This window comes from Etheostoma cragini, chromosome 9 (assembly GCF_013103735.1).
Source record: "Etheostoma cragini isolate CJK2018 chromosome 9, CSU_Ecrag_1.0, whole genome shotgun sequence".
NCBI lineage: Eukaryota > Metazoa > Chordata > Actinopteri > Perciformes > Percidae > Etheostoma > Etheostoma cragini.
Genome location: NC_048415.1, coordinates 26,123,232 through 26,140,477, shown reverse-complemented (window position 1 = coordinate 26,140,477; position 17,246 = coordinate 26,123,232). Strand labels below are relative to the sequence as shown.

The 17,246-nt window shown below is 42.4% G+C and overlaps 3 protein-coding genes across 4 annotated transcripts in view; 2 read left to right on the top strand and 1 right to left on the bottom strand.

The window, feature by feature from the left end:
- The window catches only part of dohh (deoxyhypusine hydroxylase/monooxygenase), a 20,271-nt gene extending 16,977 nt beyond the window's left edge, over positions 1-3,294 (top strand). For both annotated transcript variants that reach the window (XM_034880614.1, XM_034880613.1), the window contains exon 8: positions 3,282-3,294. The gene's annotated coding sequence lies outside the window, so the exon portion shown is untranslated. The remainder of the gene's footprint in view (positions 1-3,281) is intronic.
- lonp1 (lon peptidase 1, mitochondrial) overlaps positions 1-7,597 on the top strand; it is a 12,385-nt gene extending 4,788 nt beyond the window's left edge. The window contains exons 10-21 of the mRNA XM_034880570.1: positions 300-451; positions 1,515-1,653; positions 1,742-1,920; positions 2,139-2,226; positions 3,147-3,269; positions 3,983-4,099; positions 4,274-4,414; positions 4,705-4,870; positions 4,989-5,075; positions 5,429-5,556; positions 5,705-5,869; positions 7,003-7,597. Coding sequence (XP_034736461.1) covers positions 300-451; positions 1,515-1,653; positions 1,742-1,920; positions 2,139-2,226; positions 3,147-3,269; positions 3,983-4,099; positions 4,274-4,414; positions 4,705-4,870; positions 4,989-5,075; positions 5,429-5,556; positions 5,705-5,869; positions 7,003-7,158 — 1,641 coding nt within the window. The 3' untranslated portion in view covers positions 7,159-7,597. The remainder of the gene's footprint in view (positions 1-299; positions 452-1,514; positions 1,654-1,741; positions 1,921-2,138; positions 2,227-3,146; positions 3,270-3,982; positions 4,100-4,273; positions 4,415-4,704; positions 4,871-4,988; positions 5,076-5,428; positions 5,557-5,704; positions 5,870-7,002) is intronic.
- A 7,131-nt stretch (positions 7,598-14,728) lies between these two features.
- Positions 14,729-17,006, bottom strand: faslg (Fas ligand (TNF superfamily, member 6)). Its single transcript, XM_034880619.1, has 4 exons — positions 16,175-17,006; positions 15,562-15,604; positions 15,392-15,451; positions 14,729-15,299 (listed from the first exon to the last, which is right to left on the bottom strand). Exons 1-4 carry the CDS (start codon positions 16,484-16,486, stop codon positions 14,887-14,889), a joined length of 828 nt encoding a protein of 275 aa, XP_034736510.1. The 5' UTR covers positions 16,487-17,006; the 3' UTR covers positions 14,729-14,886.
- Between the last annotated feature and the right edge of the window lie 240 nt (positions 17,007-17,246).

The window sequence follows — 17,246 nt, the reverse complement described above, 5'->3', positions numbered from 1 at the left end:
ACACACACACACACACACACAGAAAGATCGCCTGTTGGTCACTGTCTCTGTCAGTGTGCATTGTGTGTGTCGTTTTGGTTGTATGTGTGTCTGTCAATGTGTCTATCACACCAGTGTGTCCCCCCCAGCAGACTTTTATTTATTGCAGCCTGGCTGTCATACTGGATTAGAACAATGTGTCCAGCAGCTGCATCATATCACAGAATATCAATGTTCTACAGAATACAGTGGGAGAAAGTATCTTTACAGGAGCTGTGCATCTTGTCCATCACTGATTGTGTCTGTGTGTGTTGTTTCAGGAGCTGGGTCTGGAAAAAGAGGACAAAGAAGCTATCGAGGAGAAGTTTAGAGAGCGTCTGAAGGAGAGGACTGTCCCGCAGCACATCATGGACGTCATCAACGAAGAACTGAACAAACTGGGACTGCTGGACAACCATTCGTCAGAGTTCAAGTTGGTCTTGTGTATTTCCAGTCCCACTATCCTGAGAAGGCCTTTGATCTCTGTCTTTATGATCGCTTGACAAATACTAAACACAGTATCAGACAGCCATGTACAATTTCATATTCAGCATCTGTGGGAAATGATTCCTTATGTCATAATTAACCCTGAGCTTTTTCTTTATAGTGCTATATTCAAGGGCTAATTCAACTTTTAGGACATTCATGTATGACGTAATCCTGCTAAGAAGCGGCACTTTTCAGAGGGGGAGGTTGAAACCTTGATATCTCAGTTTAATTTGCAGTACCGTGTGTCCTATTTGGCAATCTAAAAACTGGCATTAGGCTGTAGGAAGAACGCGGAATAAAAAGAGATCACTGACGCGGTCAAAAGTGTTGCCGTATTAAATCAGACTCCAGCTAAAGTTTATGTAATTTATACATCCTTGACATATGTATACTTCTAATATATATAATATAGCAATATATATATAATATATATAATATAGGCTTATATTGCAATCACTTAGGCCTAAAATAAAATAAACACCCCACCCCCCCAACGTGCTGGACCACCACCACCCCGACCCTGTCTCCTGACAACGGAGGGTCTGGAAAAACAGGCCGAAAATGTCGGTCGATGGCAGAAAGAAATCGAAGAAATTGTTCAAAAACGAGAACGAAAACCAGAAGAATCTTTTTTTTTTTTTTTTGATAATTTCTGTATTGAATATCATTGCCAAACATAACACTATATGTTTTTAAAAGCGAGGAATAATTTCTTGTCTCCTTGGAATAGCTGCCTTGCTCCATCTCCACATTTATGGCGTCCTGCTTTCCTGCGCGATGTTGTGCAGAATCCCAAAGGCTAAAACAATGTTGCAGACTTTTTCTGGCATGTAGGGTCATAGGGTCCCCCCCCTGCGCCAGGAATCAGCGTACGCCCGTCGTACGCAGGTTGCATAAATAAGGGCCAATGTGTGTGAACCTAACCGGGGTGAACGTAAAGAGACCAAGCTAGATCTGTTGTATCAGACCCATTCCTCACTTATCATTGAAAAACCTGTGTGTTTCAGTGTGACCCGTAACTACCTGGACTGGCTAACCAGCATGCCCTGGGGCGTCAACAGTGAAGAGAACCTGCTGCTGGACAGAGCCAAAGAGGTTCTGGAAGAAGACCATTATGGAATGGATGACGTTAAGAAGCGCATATTGGTTAGCATGCACACGCACACGCACACGCGCACACACACACACACACACACACACACACTTATCCTTGACTTCCTCTTTGTCTCTGCAGGAGTTCATCGCAGTGAGCCAGCTGCGCGGCTCCACCCAGGGGAAGATCCTGTGTTTCTATGGCCCTCCGGGTGTAGGGAAGACCTCCATCGCCCGCTCCATCGCCCGAGCCCTCAACAGAGAGTACTTCAGGTTTAGCGTGGGAGGCATGACCGACGTGGCGGAGATTAAAGGACACAGGTGGGGAAGTGTATACTGCCATTCTCACAGAGGGACCTCATGATAGGTCCCAGCGTCAGTAGCACATGCAGGGCTGTCTCTGGCCCGTGGTAGGAATCTGGATTGCCCGGCGTGCTGCATGCACTCGTATAGAATATCAGGGATGATAACCAATCCATTCTAACCAATGTGAAGAGAATAATCAATCAATGTCTGTGTTTGTGTGTCTCTCTCTCCAGGAGAACGTATGTTGGAGCAATGCCGGGGAAGATTATCCAGTGCCTGAAGAAAACCAAGACTGAGAACCCTCTGGTGCTGATAGATGAGGTCAGTGCGGTGCAGGTCTCGTATTGCCGGATCTTTCTCCACAGCGCTGCAGAAGAAGGTCTGAGTAGTCCACACAGCATACCTGGATGGAAGAAAAACGTGATTTGGTTAATTGGCATTACTTTTAACCTATCATAATCGTCTTGGGCGGCACTAAGCGTCGGACTGAGCCACGGTGCCGCTGCAAAATAGCCTCGGGAAGGAACTTGTAAAGGCTTGGGGTTGCCCCAATGTTGAATTTCAACGGGGCGTGACGGTTTGAGTACACGTTTATCTAACCGTTTCAGTGAGTCTGCATCGATGCAGACTTCACCAAAGGGACAGCTACGTCTTTAATATTAAAGGTCGCCAAGGTAACATGTGATCTGGTGAAGTGCTGTCCCAATCCCACTTACACCTATCTGAGCCCATGTGGCCTCACATACTCGCTCACCTACCATCTGAGATAAATAAAGTCTTTAGTCCTCAGGGCTCAGTTTTGGGACTGGGCCATGATAGCCACGTTACTGATGACTTTATGTCAAAAATCCAAAGAGAATCCTGTTTAAACTTGTTGGATATTAAACTAGATTTCCTGAGTCTGGATCGTTATGTTAGGTTAGCATTCTCCTCAGGGGTTAGACAAAGAGGTTTCCACGGTATGTTCAGCAGATATTCCCTAGACTAACCTTCTGTTGCCGTTGTGAAGAAGATAAATGTTAATTCCAGCTTGTTGGATGCTGACCTTCCAGTGAAACAGCTTCCAGTTTGTTTACAAATGACCGCTGATTTCTTCTCCGACTGTTGCTCAGAGGGATCTCTGTCTGGACACAATCAAGCTCTGTGACATCAGATTGCAAACTTTTCAACGTGAGTTTATGCAAAAGTGTATGCATTTAAATATGATTCTAGTGTGTCTTTCTGTAACCTGCCAATACCAGGTTGATAAGATGGGGCGCGGTTACCAGGGCGATCCATCGTCTGCTCTGCTGGAGCTTCTGGACCCTGAACAGAACGCCAACTTCCTGGACCACTACCTGGACGTTCCGGTGGATTTGTCAAAGGTGTGTTTTAAGGCTGCTCCGATTGATCAGTCACTGATTGTTAATGAAGTCTTTTTAAAAGTTTGCTCAGTGGTCTCCATAAAGGCCGATCAGACGACACACTACTCGTGGGAAAAATTCTTACAACTACTAAAAAAAATTCTGCAATGATTGAATGGACTTATTTGTTAAACTCTAATCTACTCTAAACATATCCATTGTTGTTAAGACTATTAAAATGAATATATGTTAAATATATGACATGACAAATAGAAGACTTCAAATAGACCCGGTGATCGGTATTAACCATTACTGCTTCCAGCAATCAGTGATCGGCCCCAAAAATCCTGATTGGAGTACCTTTAGTGTGTTTTTATGGATCCCACATAACTTCTAGGCGAGTCCCGCCCTATGAAGGGTTCCTGGTCACTCCCTATCTCACTCCCTATTAAGCCCCAATGTACCAGAGTGAAAGAGAGTGGAAGTTCTCCCCTTATTCTCTGACATTACCCAGCGTAAGCATGGACGCCTGGCCAGTAGTAGTGAGTGACCGCTATTGAGGGGCGGGTCTTGCCTAGAAGTTGCGTGGATTCCATAATACCGCGTCAAAGGGAGTAGAGTGGGTGTGCTCTTTATGAACATTAATGAACTCTTCTAAAGAAAGTGAACATTGACGTGTAAACTGCAGTGTATTTAAGCTCCGCCCATCTCCCATCTTCCCTCTTCCATTTCAGGTTTTGTTTATCTGCACGGCCAACGTGATAGACACGATCCCAGAGCCTCTCCGGGACAGGATGGAGATGATCAATGTGTCTGGATACGTGGCCCAAGAAAAACTAGCTATAGCTCAGGTAACACCACGTCTACCCCTGCATTAGATCACATCCTGAAATACCTTACAATGTGTTGTTTATTTGGCCTAGTTTTTGGAATTGATGTTTTCATGAACATTGTTGCATGTTTGTTATGCTATTTTTTTATTTTTGAAACTGAATGTGCCTTGCTCTCCATGGTCTGTGTGTCAGAATTACCTGGTCCCTCAGCTGCGCTCCCGCTGTGGTCTGACAGAGGAGAAGGCCTCTATCTCCTCTGAAGCCCTCAGTCTGCTCATCAGGCAGTACTGCAGGGAGTCTGGAGTCAGGAACCTGCAGAAACAAGTGGAGAAGGTAAAATACACACACACACACACACACACACACACACACACACACACACACACACACGCTGAGGTGAACTAGCATCTCTCGGGCTGTTTGTTAGTCAGCCGTTCCTGGCCTAGACCGAGATGTTTTCTGTATTCGAGCACAGCTCCTTTTAAAATCACTTTATTCATTTGAAAACCAGTAACTCTGATGGAAACCACGCTGCCTCTCATTTGGATGGCACGCTGCAACATAAAGCAGCTCATCCAGCGCAGTTTGGTTTTGTGTGTAATCCCTTTTCCGTATGTCGTCAGGTTTTCCGTAAGGTGGCGTTCTGTATAGTCAGCGGTGAACAAACCGCAGTGACTGTTACGCCCGACAACCTGCAGCTCTACGTGGGTAAACCTATTTTTACTGTGGATCGAATGTATGATGTCACCCCTCCAGGAGTGGTTATGGGGCTGGCATGGACTTCTATGGGTAAGGGACACACGCACACCCACACAACCACACACGTGCGCGCGCACACACACAGACACTAGTATAGATAAAAGATGCAACATGCTGAAGACCTGTCTGCATTCTGTCCTCTGTGCAGGAGGGTCCACGCTGTTTATCGAGACTTCCCTGCGGCGTCCTACTGGAGGAGCAGAGACTAAAGGGGAGGGCTCACTGGAGGTGACAGGTTAGTCTGATATCAGATAGAGAACACAGAGCGTGCTAAAGGTGTTGGTGCTCCTACATTATTAACATACTATTTAAGCAATTGCAAATTTTTGTACTCTTAACTTGTATATATTATATGTTATATTATGTTCTTATATTTCATGCATATTGTATGCATGTATGTATGTATGTATATTGTTTTAGTAGTAGTAGTATTTTATTTATATGTTGTACTGTGTGACTGATTTTGCTGCTGTAACACTATAATTTTCCATTTTATTGGATCAATATCTGTCTGTCTATCTATCTATCTATCTATCGATCTCTCTCTCTCTCTCTCTCTCTCTCTCTCTCCCTCTCCCTCCTCTGCAGGTCAGCTTGGTGATGTGATGAAGGAAAGTGCAAAGATTGCTTCCACCTTTGCCAGAGCCTTCCTGATGTCCCAGGAACCAGATAATCACCTACTGGTCAACTCCCACCTACACCTGCATGTCCCTGAGGTAACCATGGTGATACGGTGCTGTATGTTAATGACATACTAATAACCATTGCCTCATATTTTTTCCAAACCGAAGATCTCTGAGCCTCTCTGCATAGATCTGAAAATGGCCCACTTGCTTGTCGTCTATAACGTCCCGTTGTTTTTAGGGGGCGACTCCTAAGGATGGACCAAGCGCTGGCTGCACCATTGTCACAGCACTGTTGTCCCTGGCAACCAACCGACCAGTGCGCCAGAATGTAGCCATGACTGGAGAAGTGTCACTGACGGGAAAAATACTGCCAGTAGGGGGAATCAAAGAGAAAACCATTGCTGTAAGTACAAGACGCATGCACTCACGTACGCACTTACATACGCACGCCCGTACTGTAAGTCAGGGAGGATGTAGAGCGACTGTAGAGGGTGATGAAGGACCTGGAGGTGGTAGGATGATTGAGTAATTCTGTTGATGTGGCTTTTAAAATTTAAGTCTAGTCTAGAACTATACCAAGACTCCTGACATGGTTTATGACAAGTGTTAATGGCCCCTCGAGCAGTTGGGGATTCAGTGCCTTGCTTAAGTGCGCTGGAGTCTAGTCTGCGCCTAGTCCCCACGGACGGGGTAAGGTCTCAGAAAAGCTACAGGCAAAGAACCTGGGTGGCATTGGAGCTGATGACACTTTCAAATGTACCATCTCTTAATAAAGCTAAAAAAGTTGCAGTTTGTCTTTAGAGGAAAGGCCATGGAGTATACGGTCCCCAGAACACACTGTAAAAGACATCTCCTCACGATCTGCTAGCTGCCAGTCCCCTGAACACACTGTAAAAGACATCTCCTCACCATCTGCTAGCTGCCAGTCCCCAGAACACACTGTAAAAGACATCTCCTCACAATCTGCTAGCTGCCAGTCCCCTGAACACACTGTAAAAGACATCTCCTCACGATCTGCTAGCTGCCAGTCCCCTGAACACACTGTAAAAGACATTTCCTCACCATCTGCTAGCTGCCTGTCCCCTGAACACACTGTAAAAGACATCTCCTCACAATCTGCTAGCTGCCTGTTCCCTGAACACACTGTAAAAACATCTCACTATCTGCTAGCTGCCTGTCCCCTGAACACACTGTAAAAGACATCTCCTCACGATCTGCTAGCTGCCTGTTCCCTGAACACACTGTAAAAACATCTCACTATCTGCTAGCTGCCAGTCCCCTGAACACGTTGTAAAAAAACTATAAACACATTAGGGTCTACAAACGGCAACAAAACAAACTGAGCCCACCTGCACCACGAAGCAGTCACAGTGTTCCAGTGGTCCAGCCAATAACCGACAAAAAGTATTTGCGGGTGGGGGGTTAGTGCGCGAAAGCACAGAAAAATGGAGGCGCCATGGTCCTGTGACCTCAGGTGCTCCCTACGAATAGTTGTAAAATAGCTGTCTAGTTGATGGATTTCCTTGTGCCCATTAGGCCCGTCGTGCTGGTGTGACCTGCATCATTCTGCCCAATGAGAACAGGAAGGACTTCTCTGACCTGCCCGACTACATCACCGAGGGCCTGGAGGTCCACTTCGTGGATCATTACAGACAAATGTACCCCATCGTCTTCCCACAAGACCAGTCTTAACAGGCTTTACTACAGAGCTAAAACCAAGGCAAGGTGGACCAGGACTTGTTTTTAAACTACATCAAAACTTGTTTAGTTACCACATACTGTAGTAACATGCACTTTGGACCCCAGGGTCCTGCTGTTGAGATTTGCGCTACATTATCTGTTCCAAAAACCAGCAGGAACAGCTGGACATAGAATGCAGTTTCAGCCGCTGTAGGAGGACCGCCGTGTGACTGAATTCAACTGAAACCACCCAGCCAACTGTGCCAATGACGTCCTTCGTAATGAAGTCAGGTGATGATGAACACTGGCCGCTCGTCACAGGATATGATGTCACGGATGAGCAGAGGTAGAGGTGGCAGCTCTCTTTATAAAGGGCTGCGGACGGACTCTTTCAAAGATTTCTTATATTATTATATATTGTTGGTGATGATTGATGATAATGTCGGAAATAATTAAAGTCGTAAACAAAACTCTGTCGGCTGCCACTACATTTACTAGTCAAGGGTTCTTAACCTGGCAAGCCCTGTGAACCTGGGAGGGGGGGCGGATTGAATTTGGACTGCATTAGCCATTAGATTTATTTATTTGATCAGGACAATGCACATTAATCAACATTGCTGTAAATGCGCCAGTGTTAGCCAGTCAATTAATTTTCAACTCCACACAGAAAGGCCCGGAACGTGGATTCCAACCCAGAAAATGTAAATGCTAGCTGTCAGTATTATACATTGCATCCTAACAAAGTTATATAATACCTAAAGTTAACTAAACCCAAAATAGAAGAAAAGGTCAGTAGGCTATATCTAGCACTAAGGGTGTGACGGGATCTCGTTTTACGAGATCTCGGAAGATTAAAACGTGACGAGATTTCTCGTCGAGGTGAAAAGTTGTCTCGTGAGGCGATGTGATGTCAGCGTGATGGAGTGTGAAATTACTATTGAAGATCCCCCTGCCACTTTTAAATCATTTGTGTGGCAACATTTTGGTTTTCCTGCGGAAAAGATAAACGGCGAAAGAGTGACAGACAAGACGAACACAATATGTAAACATTGTAAGAAAAAAATGCCGTATACCGCGGCTAACACGAACACTATGCAAAAACACTTACAGCACAGTGTGCTGTAAGTGATACACTTACTGTTTGCATTTAAAGTGTTATTTTTCTGTTATTTACACATTTATTTTATTTATACAGTTTATTTTTTTATGTTCGGTTTGTGGAAAGGAGTTAGATTTCTCGTGTGAAATTGTACAGGGCAGAAGCCAGTTGGTAGAGTTTATACAAAACATTTTGCAGTGTTTGCACGTCCTTTACTGCATATAATTCATTAAAATAGTAAAAAAAAAAGTTAAATAACATTCATCATTAATAGTTGATTTCAAAATGCACCTAAATTGTTTTGCATTTTGTGATTTTTCAGTTGAGTCGTCAAGGATTTCTTTAAAAAAAATTAAAAATTCTCGTGTCGTTCTCGTGAACCCAATCTCGTGATGTGTCTCGTCTCGTGGAGTAAGCGTCTCGTCACACCCCTATCTTGCACTCAAAAACACGCTGTGGGAAGTATGAAGTTATTAATTTTAAAAAACACAACTAGTTAAACAGTGCCATATTATTATTTGTAGTAGATGTGTTTTAATGTCTCACGGAAAATGAATGTACGCACGCTGTACAGGATTACGGGCAGCGCTACTGGGCACCTTAATATTCTGAATATGACTGATGCATCTCTTTCAGTTATGCTATCGCAAGGAACCGTGAGACAATATTACCACTGTTCCCCTTGTAAAGGATGTACCTAAGCTAAAGATGATAACCGAAAGCATTAAAGCACCTTTCCATATCATTGCTTATCCCTTAGACAGTTAGACTGCACTCTGCATACATACTGAATATGGATATACTGTGTGATGTTTTTTAGTAGCAGTCGAAAGATTGAAAATACCTTCTGATTCATTGTTTTTTTTAATTTATTATTCATTTCCACGTTGTGGATTAACACTTTAAACACATTAAAACATTTTAACACATTAAAACAATGGAATTACAGTGGTGTTCATAAATTTATGAACCCATGCTGAATTTGAGTAAAATGAGGAATTAAAAAAGGAGCAAGATTCCAAATCGGCCCATCTAAGCTTTCATTTTCTCAAAGGTCGGAGCAGGATACCCAGGTCTTGGTTTACACCTGTCACTATTCCTAGACACTAAAACACATAAAGTGACATTTTCATGCCATGGGACCTTAAAGTTAAGTAGACGTTTGTAATGACCCTTAGGGAGAAAATTCTGTTAACATTTATTAGGAAGATGTAGTTAAATTCAAGAGGTGTGGTTTTGCATTAGAGTTTGTATTGACAAATTTGACACAGCTGGATTTGAATTTCAAAAAGTTCAAATGTCCTCACCTGATTGGTCCAAATCTATCACAATATACAAAACAAGGACTTTGTGTACTTTATAGTAAACACTGTAATTTGAATGATATGTGATGGGACAGAGTTTAACCTTTCTTTAGATAAAAAGTGTAGGAAAAAGTTCCCCATTTGTTGTGTTGCAGTCACAATAAAAGCATTTCATTGAATATTTGATAGATGGAGCTAAAGGCAAGATGAGAATGATGCTCAGCAGTTTGTTTCAGTTTCTTCACTGACTACTTTGCTTTTTCCTATCACAGAGGCACAACGTGGGTCAGTAGCATCTGCAGCTTGCCAAACTGGGGGACTCTCATGCAGCAGTGGAAAGTAACTAAGTAGGCTACATTTCCTTAAATATTATACTTAAGTTTTAAGATATACTTGAGTGTTTTATGCTACTTTCTACCCTAACCCTACAAGGGCATTTCAAGAGCGCTGACCTCCACTAGCATGCTGTATCTCATAATGGTATTTAGTTGGTGGCCATGATTTTGTTTTTCAAGGTTGATTTTCCAGCTCGCTCCGTTGGCGGTGAAGGAGTTGGCTAAGATGAATGCTAGGCAGCTAATGCTAAGCTGACATCACGACCAAATGTTAGTGATTGGTTATGGCAGATCCAATAGTTTTAAAGGTCCCATGGCATGACAATTTCACATTATTATGCGTTGCCCCAGCCTGCCTATGGTCCCCCAGTGGCTAGAAATGGTGTCAGGTGTAAACCAAGCCCTGGGTAACATGCTCTGTCTTTGAGAAAATGAAAGCTCAGATGGGCCAATCTGGAATCTTGCCCCTTGTGAGGCCATAAGGAGCAAGGCTACCTCCCCTTTCTCTGCTTTGCCTGCCCAGAGAACTTGGCCCACATCATGAGAGACATCCGAGATATCATGGCTTTTAAACAAGCAAAGTGGCAGTTGGTCAAGGCCAACCCCTTCTATAGCTATAGCTTTAGAAATGGCACAAACTAAGGAAAGCTAATTGTGGGAATGGATCTAGTGGCTGTAATTCTGCACCAAGGTCACATTTTAGGAAAGAGACTTCGGATACAGTTTTAGGGGACCACTGAGGTCTATATAAAAGAGACTTCAGATACACTATTAGAGGACCACTAAGGTCTAAATAAAAGAGACTTCAGATACAGTACTAGGGGACCACTAAGGTCTATCACACATAAGTATTTGGACATCCGTACATTACACCCATGTGACAGCTCTTTCTGCATTGAAATGAACATCGGTGTGGTCCACCACTGATGTTCTGGGGGTTTAAATGGTCTGTCTCTACTGTAAGTCTGTGTTCCAGGTCATCCTGAAGGTGTTGGATGGGGTTGAGGTCGGGGCTCTGTACAGGCCAGTCCCAAACCAAACATGGCAACACATGTCGGTACGGACCGGGCTTTGTGTACAGGGGCATTGTCATGTTATAACCAAATAAGGATCTTTCCCAAACGAAAAATTTGGAAGTATACCATTGTCTAAATTATCAGTGTCTGATGTAGCATAAGATTCCCTAACCCCTATGTTGTCTTCACGTCAAAATTGAAAATCAACCCTTTTGTTGATGCTTTTACTCAATGTTTTTAACGTTTTTTGACGTTTAACACTGCGTAACACCAACTTTAGTTTCATAGTTATTTTTGGAATTTGTGGTCAATTAACCTAATTTATAGGAAATTGGACCTAACGTTTGAGTAAGAAAAGCAGAAATTAGGAATAATTTAGATTTAAATTAAAGAAATGGGTAGTTGATGGATAATCACAGACTGGAATATGTCAACTTTTACTCATTGCAAATTCAAAGCCTCTTCAATTTGTTTCTTCAAATGCTATTACATTTAATAAGACGCCCCAAAATTTATGAAAGTAGACATTTGTACTTGCCAAAGAGTGTTATTTGGACTCAATCATGTTATTTTGGGTAATTAAAAAGAACATTGATATAGGAGAATGGGTCAATTTGACCAGAGGACAACATGAGGGTTAAAAGGTCCTGACCATTTATTTTCTCAGTCCCCTTTCTGCTACGGGTGATCGGATACACAAAACCACTATTATAGAGGCTAAACCCAAGCAACAACCCCCCGAGGTGCCTTTCCACGGGTACAGTAATTGATGCACTTTTTACCTTTTTTGATCAATGAAAGTCCAAGTTATACTTTTGCAATTAACACCATTGGTTCTATTTATTACCATGAGGTATAAGTTAATAGTCCAGACAAATGACTGCTTTTACGTATGCTTATGTGGCGGTGCTGTGCGTGTGTGTGTCTGTGTGTGTGTGTGTGTGTGTGTGTGTGTGTGTGTGTGTCGCCGTGTGGTCAAAAACTGTTCAGTGTGTGCTTTTGGGTTGCACCCGAGGAACCAACGATTGGTTCCTATTTATACCAAGGGCACTAACTGGCTCTCACAAGAAATTTACTATCAGAGAAATCTGTGTTTCTGTTTTTTCTCGGAGCGCTTCTCGCTGGTGTCAAGTGGGCTGAGCTTTATTGGAAAAAGGTTATGTCACGTACTTTTTGAGTCAGAATGGGATGACAGTTGGTGGGTTTCTTGGTCTCTGTCTATCAAATGTGAAACGACACAGTCCTGATGATCGCAAGAACTGGCTTTTTTTAACGTTTATGTATAAATATGATGTTATTGTGATATCTTGCCGCCATGTAGCAGTGCTTTGGCTGTGCTTCCACGAAATATAATCTCAAATCAATCTCTGCCTAGGAAATGGTCTTGTCCCACTTATCTACTGGGGGAGACTGTGATAAGCCCTATTTCAACAAATGGTGACGTATTACTTTAAGATAGACTGAAAACCAAGAAAAACTACCCTTTAAATGCTTATTTTTCAAACAAAAATTTGCATTTCTAACATGATTCATAGGAAATATGGTTTTCTGTGAGGCGGCTATTATTATTATTATATCAATGTTGCATGAGCTCATGCATGACTGTGGTGAGCAAACTTTGAAATTTCAAGTTCAGATGCTTTACATGATAAATTTGCGAGATAGTAAACAGGAAAAAGAACAGAAGACATGTCACGTGATACATTTACCATTTTGATTTGTAAAGTTTAGCTTCTTCTCATTTGCTGATGGAAGAAGTATTTCTTTAGAAAGTAGTACTATACATTGTAAAAACTACTTTTACAAGACTCTATTCAAACTTATGCAGTCAAAATCATACTCAAGTATGAATACTAAAACATTAGAATAAAAAAATATACTTAGAATACTCAAAGTAAAAGTTATGCAGAATGGGTTATTTTAGAATCATGCACATTATATCATATTACTGATGCATTAATGTGTTGATCAGTGTAATGCTGAGGCTTATTTTAATTATTTAATATACTGCTCGGCAGCTCATTTATTAGTTCAGTGGTTCCCTAACTTTTTTACATCAAGGACGCCTAAATTCCCCCCCCCCTTTTTTTGGCCTATAGGTGTTTTTTTTACAAAAAGTGGATGAACCCATGACCAAAATAGTCATGCATTCTATCATTGTATTACTTATGGATGGAATTATAGTGAAAATAAATGATTCCCCTTTTTGCTCCGACCCCATTTTTAGAACCACTGTATTTATTATTATGTGTTTATATTATTTTGTTGTAATAATCTAAATCTACAAAATAACTACAGCTCAACCCTTGTGTTGTCTTCCCGTCAACCATAAAAAAAGGTTTTGGTCACTTTTTTTCAACATTATTATCAGTTTTTCCAAACTTTTCATCACTTTTTCAGTGTTGTGGGTGCTTTTTTAAATGTTTTTGCCAAAGTCTTTTGATATTTTTATTGTTGACGTTTTCAGCCCTTATTGTGAAGGCCCATGTATGTGGCAAAAAAAACGAATAAAACTATAAACGGGTCAAATTTGACCCAAGGACAACATAAGGGTTAAATAAAGCAGACTAAAGTAAAAAGTACACTTTTTGACTCTGAGATGTACTGTAGTGGAGTAGAATTATAAAGTAATAGCATAAAATAGAAATGCAAGTACCTACAATTTAAAAAGTACACTACTTGAGTAAACGTACTTAGTGTGAGAAGCATTCCACCACTGACTGGATGTCCACAGAAACAAGAAACATGAATGAATACACAATATCCCTCACGAATCAACTTGTACCAACATGCTGATGGAAATCAGTTCACAAAAAGTCAATTCCTGCTTCTGCTGATCAGTAACCGCTGAGATTCTGAGTCATTTGGGTTTTAGCCCAAAATGTCAGAAACATAGAACTTTGTTCACTTTAAAAAGGAATATTTGGCTCTTATTTTGAGGCGAACCAGCTCTGGAGACAGTAATTAACAAACGTTTAAAGTTAGTCACATGGATAAAAGGAAGCAAAAACGCAGAAATGTCGATCCGTATAGAAGCGAGACCCTCGTGATAGTCACACAGGAAGGAAACGCACGTCAAAACTGCCACTGTTCGGTCCCCTCGTCTGTGCCCAGCCTGCGCTGACATGAATGTTTGTGGTGTACTTAAGAACAGAGCAATGAGGGTGTTAAACTGCAAAAAAAAAATGCATTGCAATGTTGCAGTGCACTGTACAGTGGCCTGCTCGATGTCAACATACAGCATTTCAATACCCAAGTATTTCTTCCCACATTTCTGCTAGTTTTGGAGTGTTTAACTGCATCCTCCTGCTTGTCTGAGACTTCTGCTCTACCTCGGTGGAACATATGGAAATGTAGTTCATTATCAGGAGCAAGACCACAACCGAGTTGGTGTCTCATCTACATACTTTCCAGTGGTCATGATTATGAATAAAACTCATGTGGGTGTTTATAACATGGTAGACAAACCATAACCACTTTATTTTTTATTTTATTTATTAAAGCATTTCTCTGTTTCATTGATGAAAATCAACTTAAATTATATATTTATTTACTTCCAAACAACCATTATATCACACATTTTGACACCACCCGTGTCAGATCCAATCTAAAATAAATATGTAAAAAATGCTACCACTAAATCAGCGCGTTAGTGTTAACTGACTCTACATTTATAATAAAAAAAAAAAAGCACAGTGTGTTTATGTGTGGAACTTGTTTCAATCAATCTCACTGCCAATTTTAAAGCTGGCAATAAACACAATGTACATTGCCCCCCCCCCCCCCCCCCCCCCCCCCCCCCCCCCCCCCCCCCCCCCCCCCCCCCCCTTGTGTTTCAACATTGCAAACCATTTCATGTTATGCTATTCAGTTCAGTTATTATATGATATCACAGCGATCACATTCAACATCAAAGTGATGAGTAAGATTCAGAGGCATTCAGGTTTCCATTCTCCCAGTGGAGTGAAATTGTAACACTAAAGCCTTCAGATCTTGTAGAGACCAAAGAAATTGGCGTAATAATCGTGACTAAGATAAGTAGGGTGTGATACATTCACAAAAACTCGGTCGGATCTCTGCAGCTGCAGGGCGGAGCCGAGGTAACTGTCTGTGGTCCAGGAGCGGCCCTGCTGCGGAGAGCAGGACCCCGCTCTGTGGGCCTCCATCAGGGTCATGGGCAAGGGGCGCCCTGCTCTCCTCACAAACACAGAGTGAACGAATGAGGACGAACAGTCCTTAAAGATCAATGCCACCCGTGAGTAAATGTGGTAGAGTCCAGTCTCGTTGACTTGCAGGGCACCGTCTTCGAACCTGTAGACCACCGCCCCGGATATGAACGCCCGACCTGCCTGCGACTCCCATCGCAAAGTCTTAGGGAAGTAGTCTTTTTCAATCCGCCCTGCAACAGAGGAGAAAGTATTCAAAACCTCTTTCAGTCGTATTTAGGATAGAGAATCAAGAGTATTGGTTAAATTTTGATTAATATCTTACCTATCACATGTGCTGCAGGTCTGTTGTCTTTGTCTTTTCCATTGAACTCGGGTTTATGACCTGAAACAACCGTCACATTAGAGTCACATCACCCCTTTTTTTTTTCATTATTGGCAACATTTTCACTTTGGTTGGGAATAATTCACGTGGTGAGAGTTGTTTATATTTACCAATTTGCTTCTGAGGTGCATTAAACTCAGTCACGGGTTGAACCTTCACAGCGAGACAAAAGAGAAACAGAGAAATGTCAAGACCACATCACAAAGACACACTGTGCTTTCTTCTAGAAGCCCTCTCAGAGCTGAAGCCAGAGCAAGAGGAAATCCTGTCAGCCTGGACCGGTGACCACAGGTACGATTACATCCATAGGTTGCACTTTTTAAATGTCAAAGCAGAGCTTACATACATTCAAATGATGCCACTGAAGTGAATTCATTATTCAACTTTGCAGTGTTAACTTTCCAGATGTGTTCCACTCTCCCACCTTACACCTCTCCATCACCCCCTCTCTATGCTAAGGTGAGAGAAGTCACACCTTTTATATTTGCAGTTTGCTCCCATTAAAACAGCACAAGAAGCAATATTCTACACAATCTAATAACATTGACAATGTTTCTTGACAATTCCCCACTTTGCGGTCACATTCTACAACCTCAAAACTATTTATTTCCACACACTGCTGTAGTCATCATTACAATATTAATACAGTAAAAGGTCACTCTCTTTCTTGTTTTTCGCTCTCAATGTTCACTTCCACATCCATCACATCTTGCGGCCCCTTACCGTTCTCAACTCTTTCAGTTCTTGTTGCATGTGGTTAATCTGGTAGGCTTCGAAGCCCAGGGCTGCAAACACAAGCAGGAAAAGAAACAGCACGACCAGGGCCAGACCGGGGCTGACTCCCATGCAGCCCCGGCTCTTCTCGCGGCTCCGCGCCCTCTCCTGGGCAGGCGGGAATGACCAGCAGGGTACAAGACTGGGCGACTGGGCAGAGTGCTGGGGACCTCCGCCTCCATCTACAAGGAACACCTGTGGGAACGGATAGCTCTGGTCATGGCTCATGGTGCAGGTCCTGTGGCGCGACAAACTGCTCATCTATTGCCTCTGCACTAAAGAGGTGCGTACTTTTGACTGAGCACATCGGTCTTCAAAAAAAAAAAAAAAAAAGCTTGAGCTGTCAAGGCATTCACCACCCACAAACCCCTCCTACACGTACAAAGGAATGAAGACAAGTGCACATGGCTTCTCATTAACTTACACAAGCCAACAAACTATCAAACCGTCCATTTATCCCTCCCCTCTGTTCTGTATTGCTGCTTACTATTTCTTTAGTACTTTATCAAACAGTTTGGGTTATTTATTTGCTTCCTAGTTCTTGTCTTTGCACTCTGTCTGAAGAAAAGTGTAGCTCAGCCCGAAGCCAATGAAAGCTAGAGGTTTCAGTTGACCCCCACCTCACTAACCACCCACCAGTCATCATCAGAAAGACACGTTTTTTTACAAATTCCACGAAAGGAAAGATTGAGCAACGAAGACCAGTTACCTGCCCAGCATTTCATATGCAAGGCAACAGGTCTTTTGGCTTAGGGTAACACTTATCTCTCTAATAAAGCGTGTGTATATGTATGTGAGGATGTCTCTGTCAGACTTTGAAATATCTGATGAACCGTTCAGCCAATCTACTTCACGCTTGGTTTCCTGGGTACACAATGAACCTGGGGTTTGGATTTTTGAGCAATTTGGATATTGGATATTGAAAATAAAACTACGTAAACGCGCTACAGTGGTGTGAAAAAGTGTTTGCCCCCTTCCTCATTTCCTGTTCCTTTGCATGTTTGTCACACTTAAGTGTTTC

Coding starts and splice junctions, on each gene's coding strand:
- faslg (XM_034880619.1), bottom strand. CDS start 16,486: ATGAGCAGTTTGTCGCGCCACAGGACCTGCACCATGAGCCATGACCAG. Junction 15,605..16,174: donor AACTGAAAGAGTTGAGAACG/GTAAGGGGCCGC, acceptor CTCGCTGTGAAG/GTTCAACCCGTGACTGAGTT. Junction 15,452..15,561: donor TGCACCTCAGAAGCAAATTG/GTAAATATAAAC, acceptor CGGTTGTTTCAG/GTCATAAACCCGAGTTCAAT.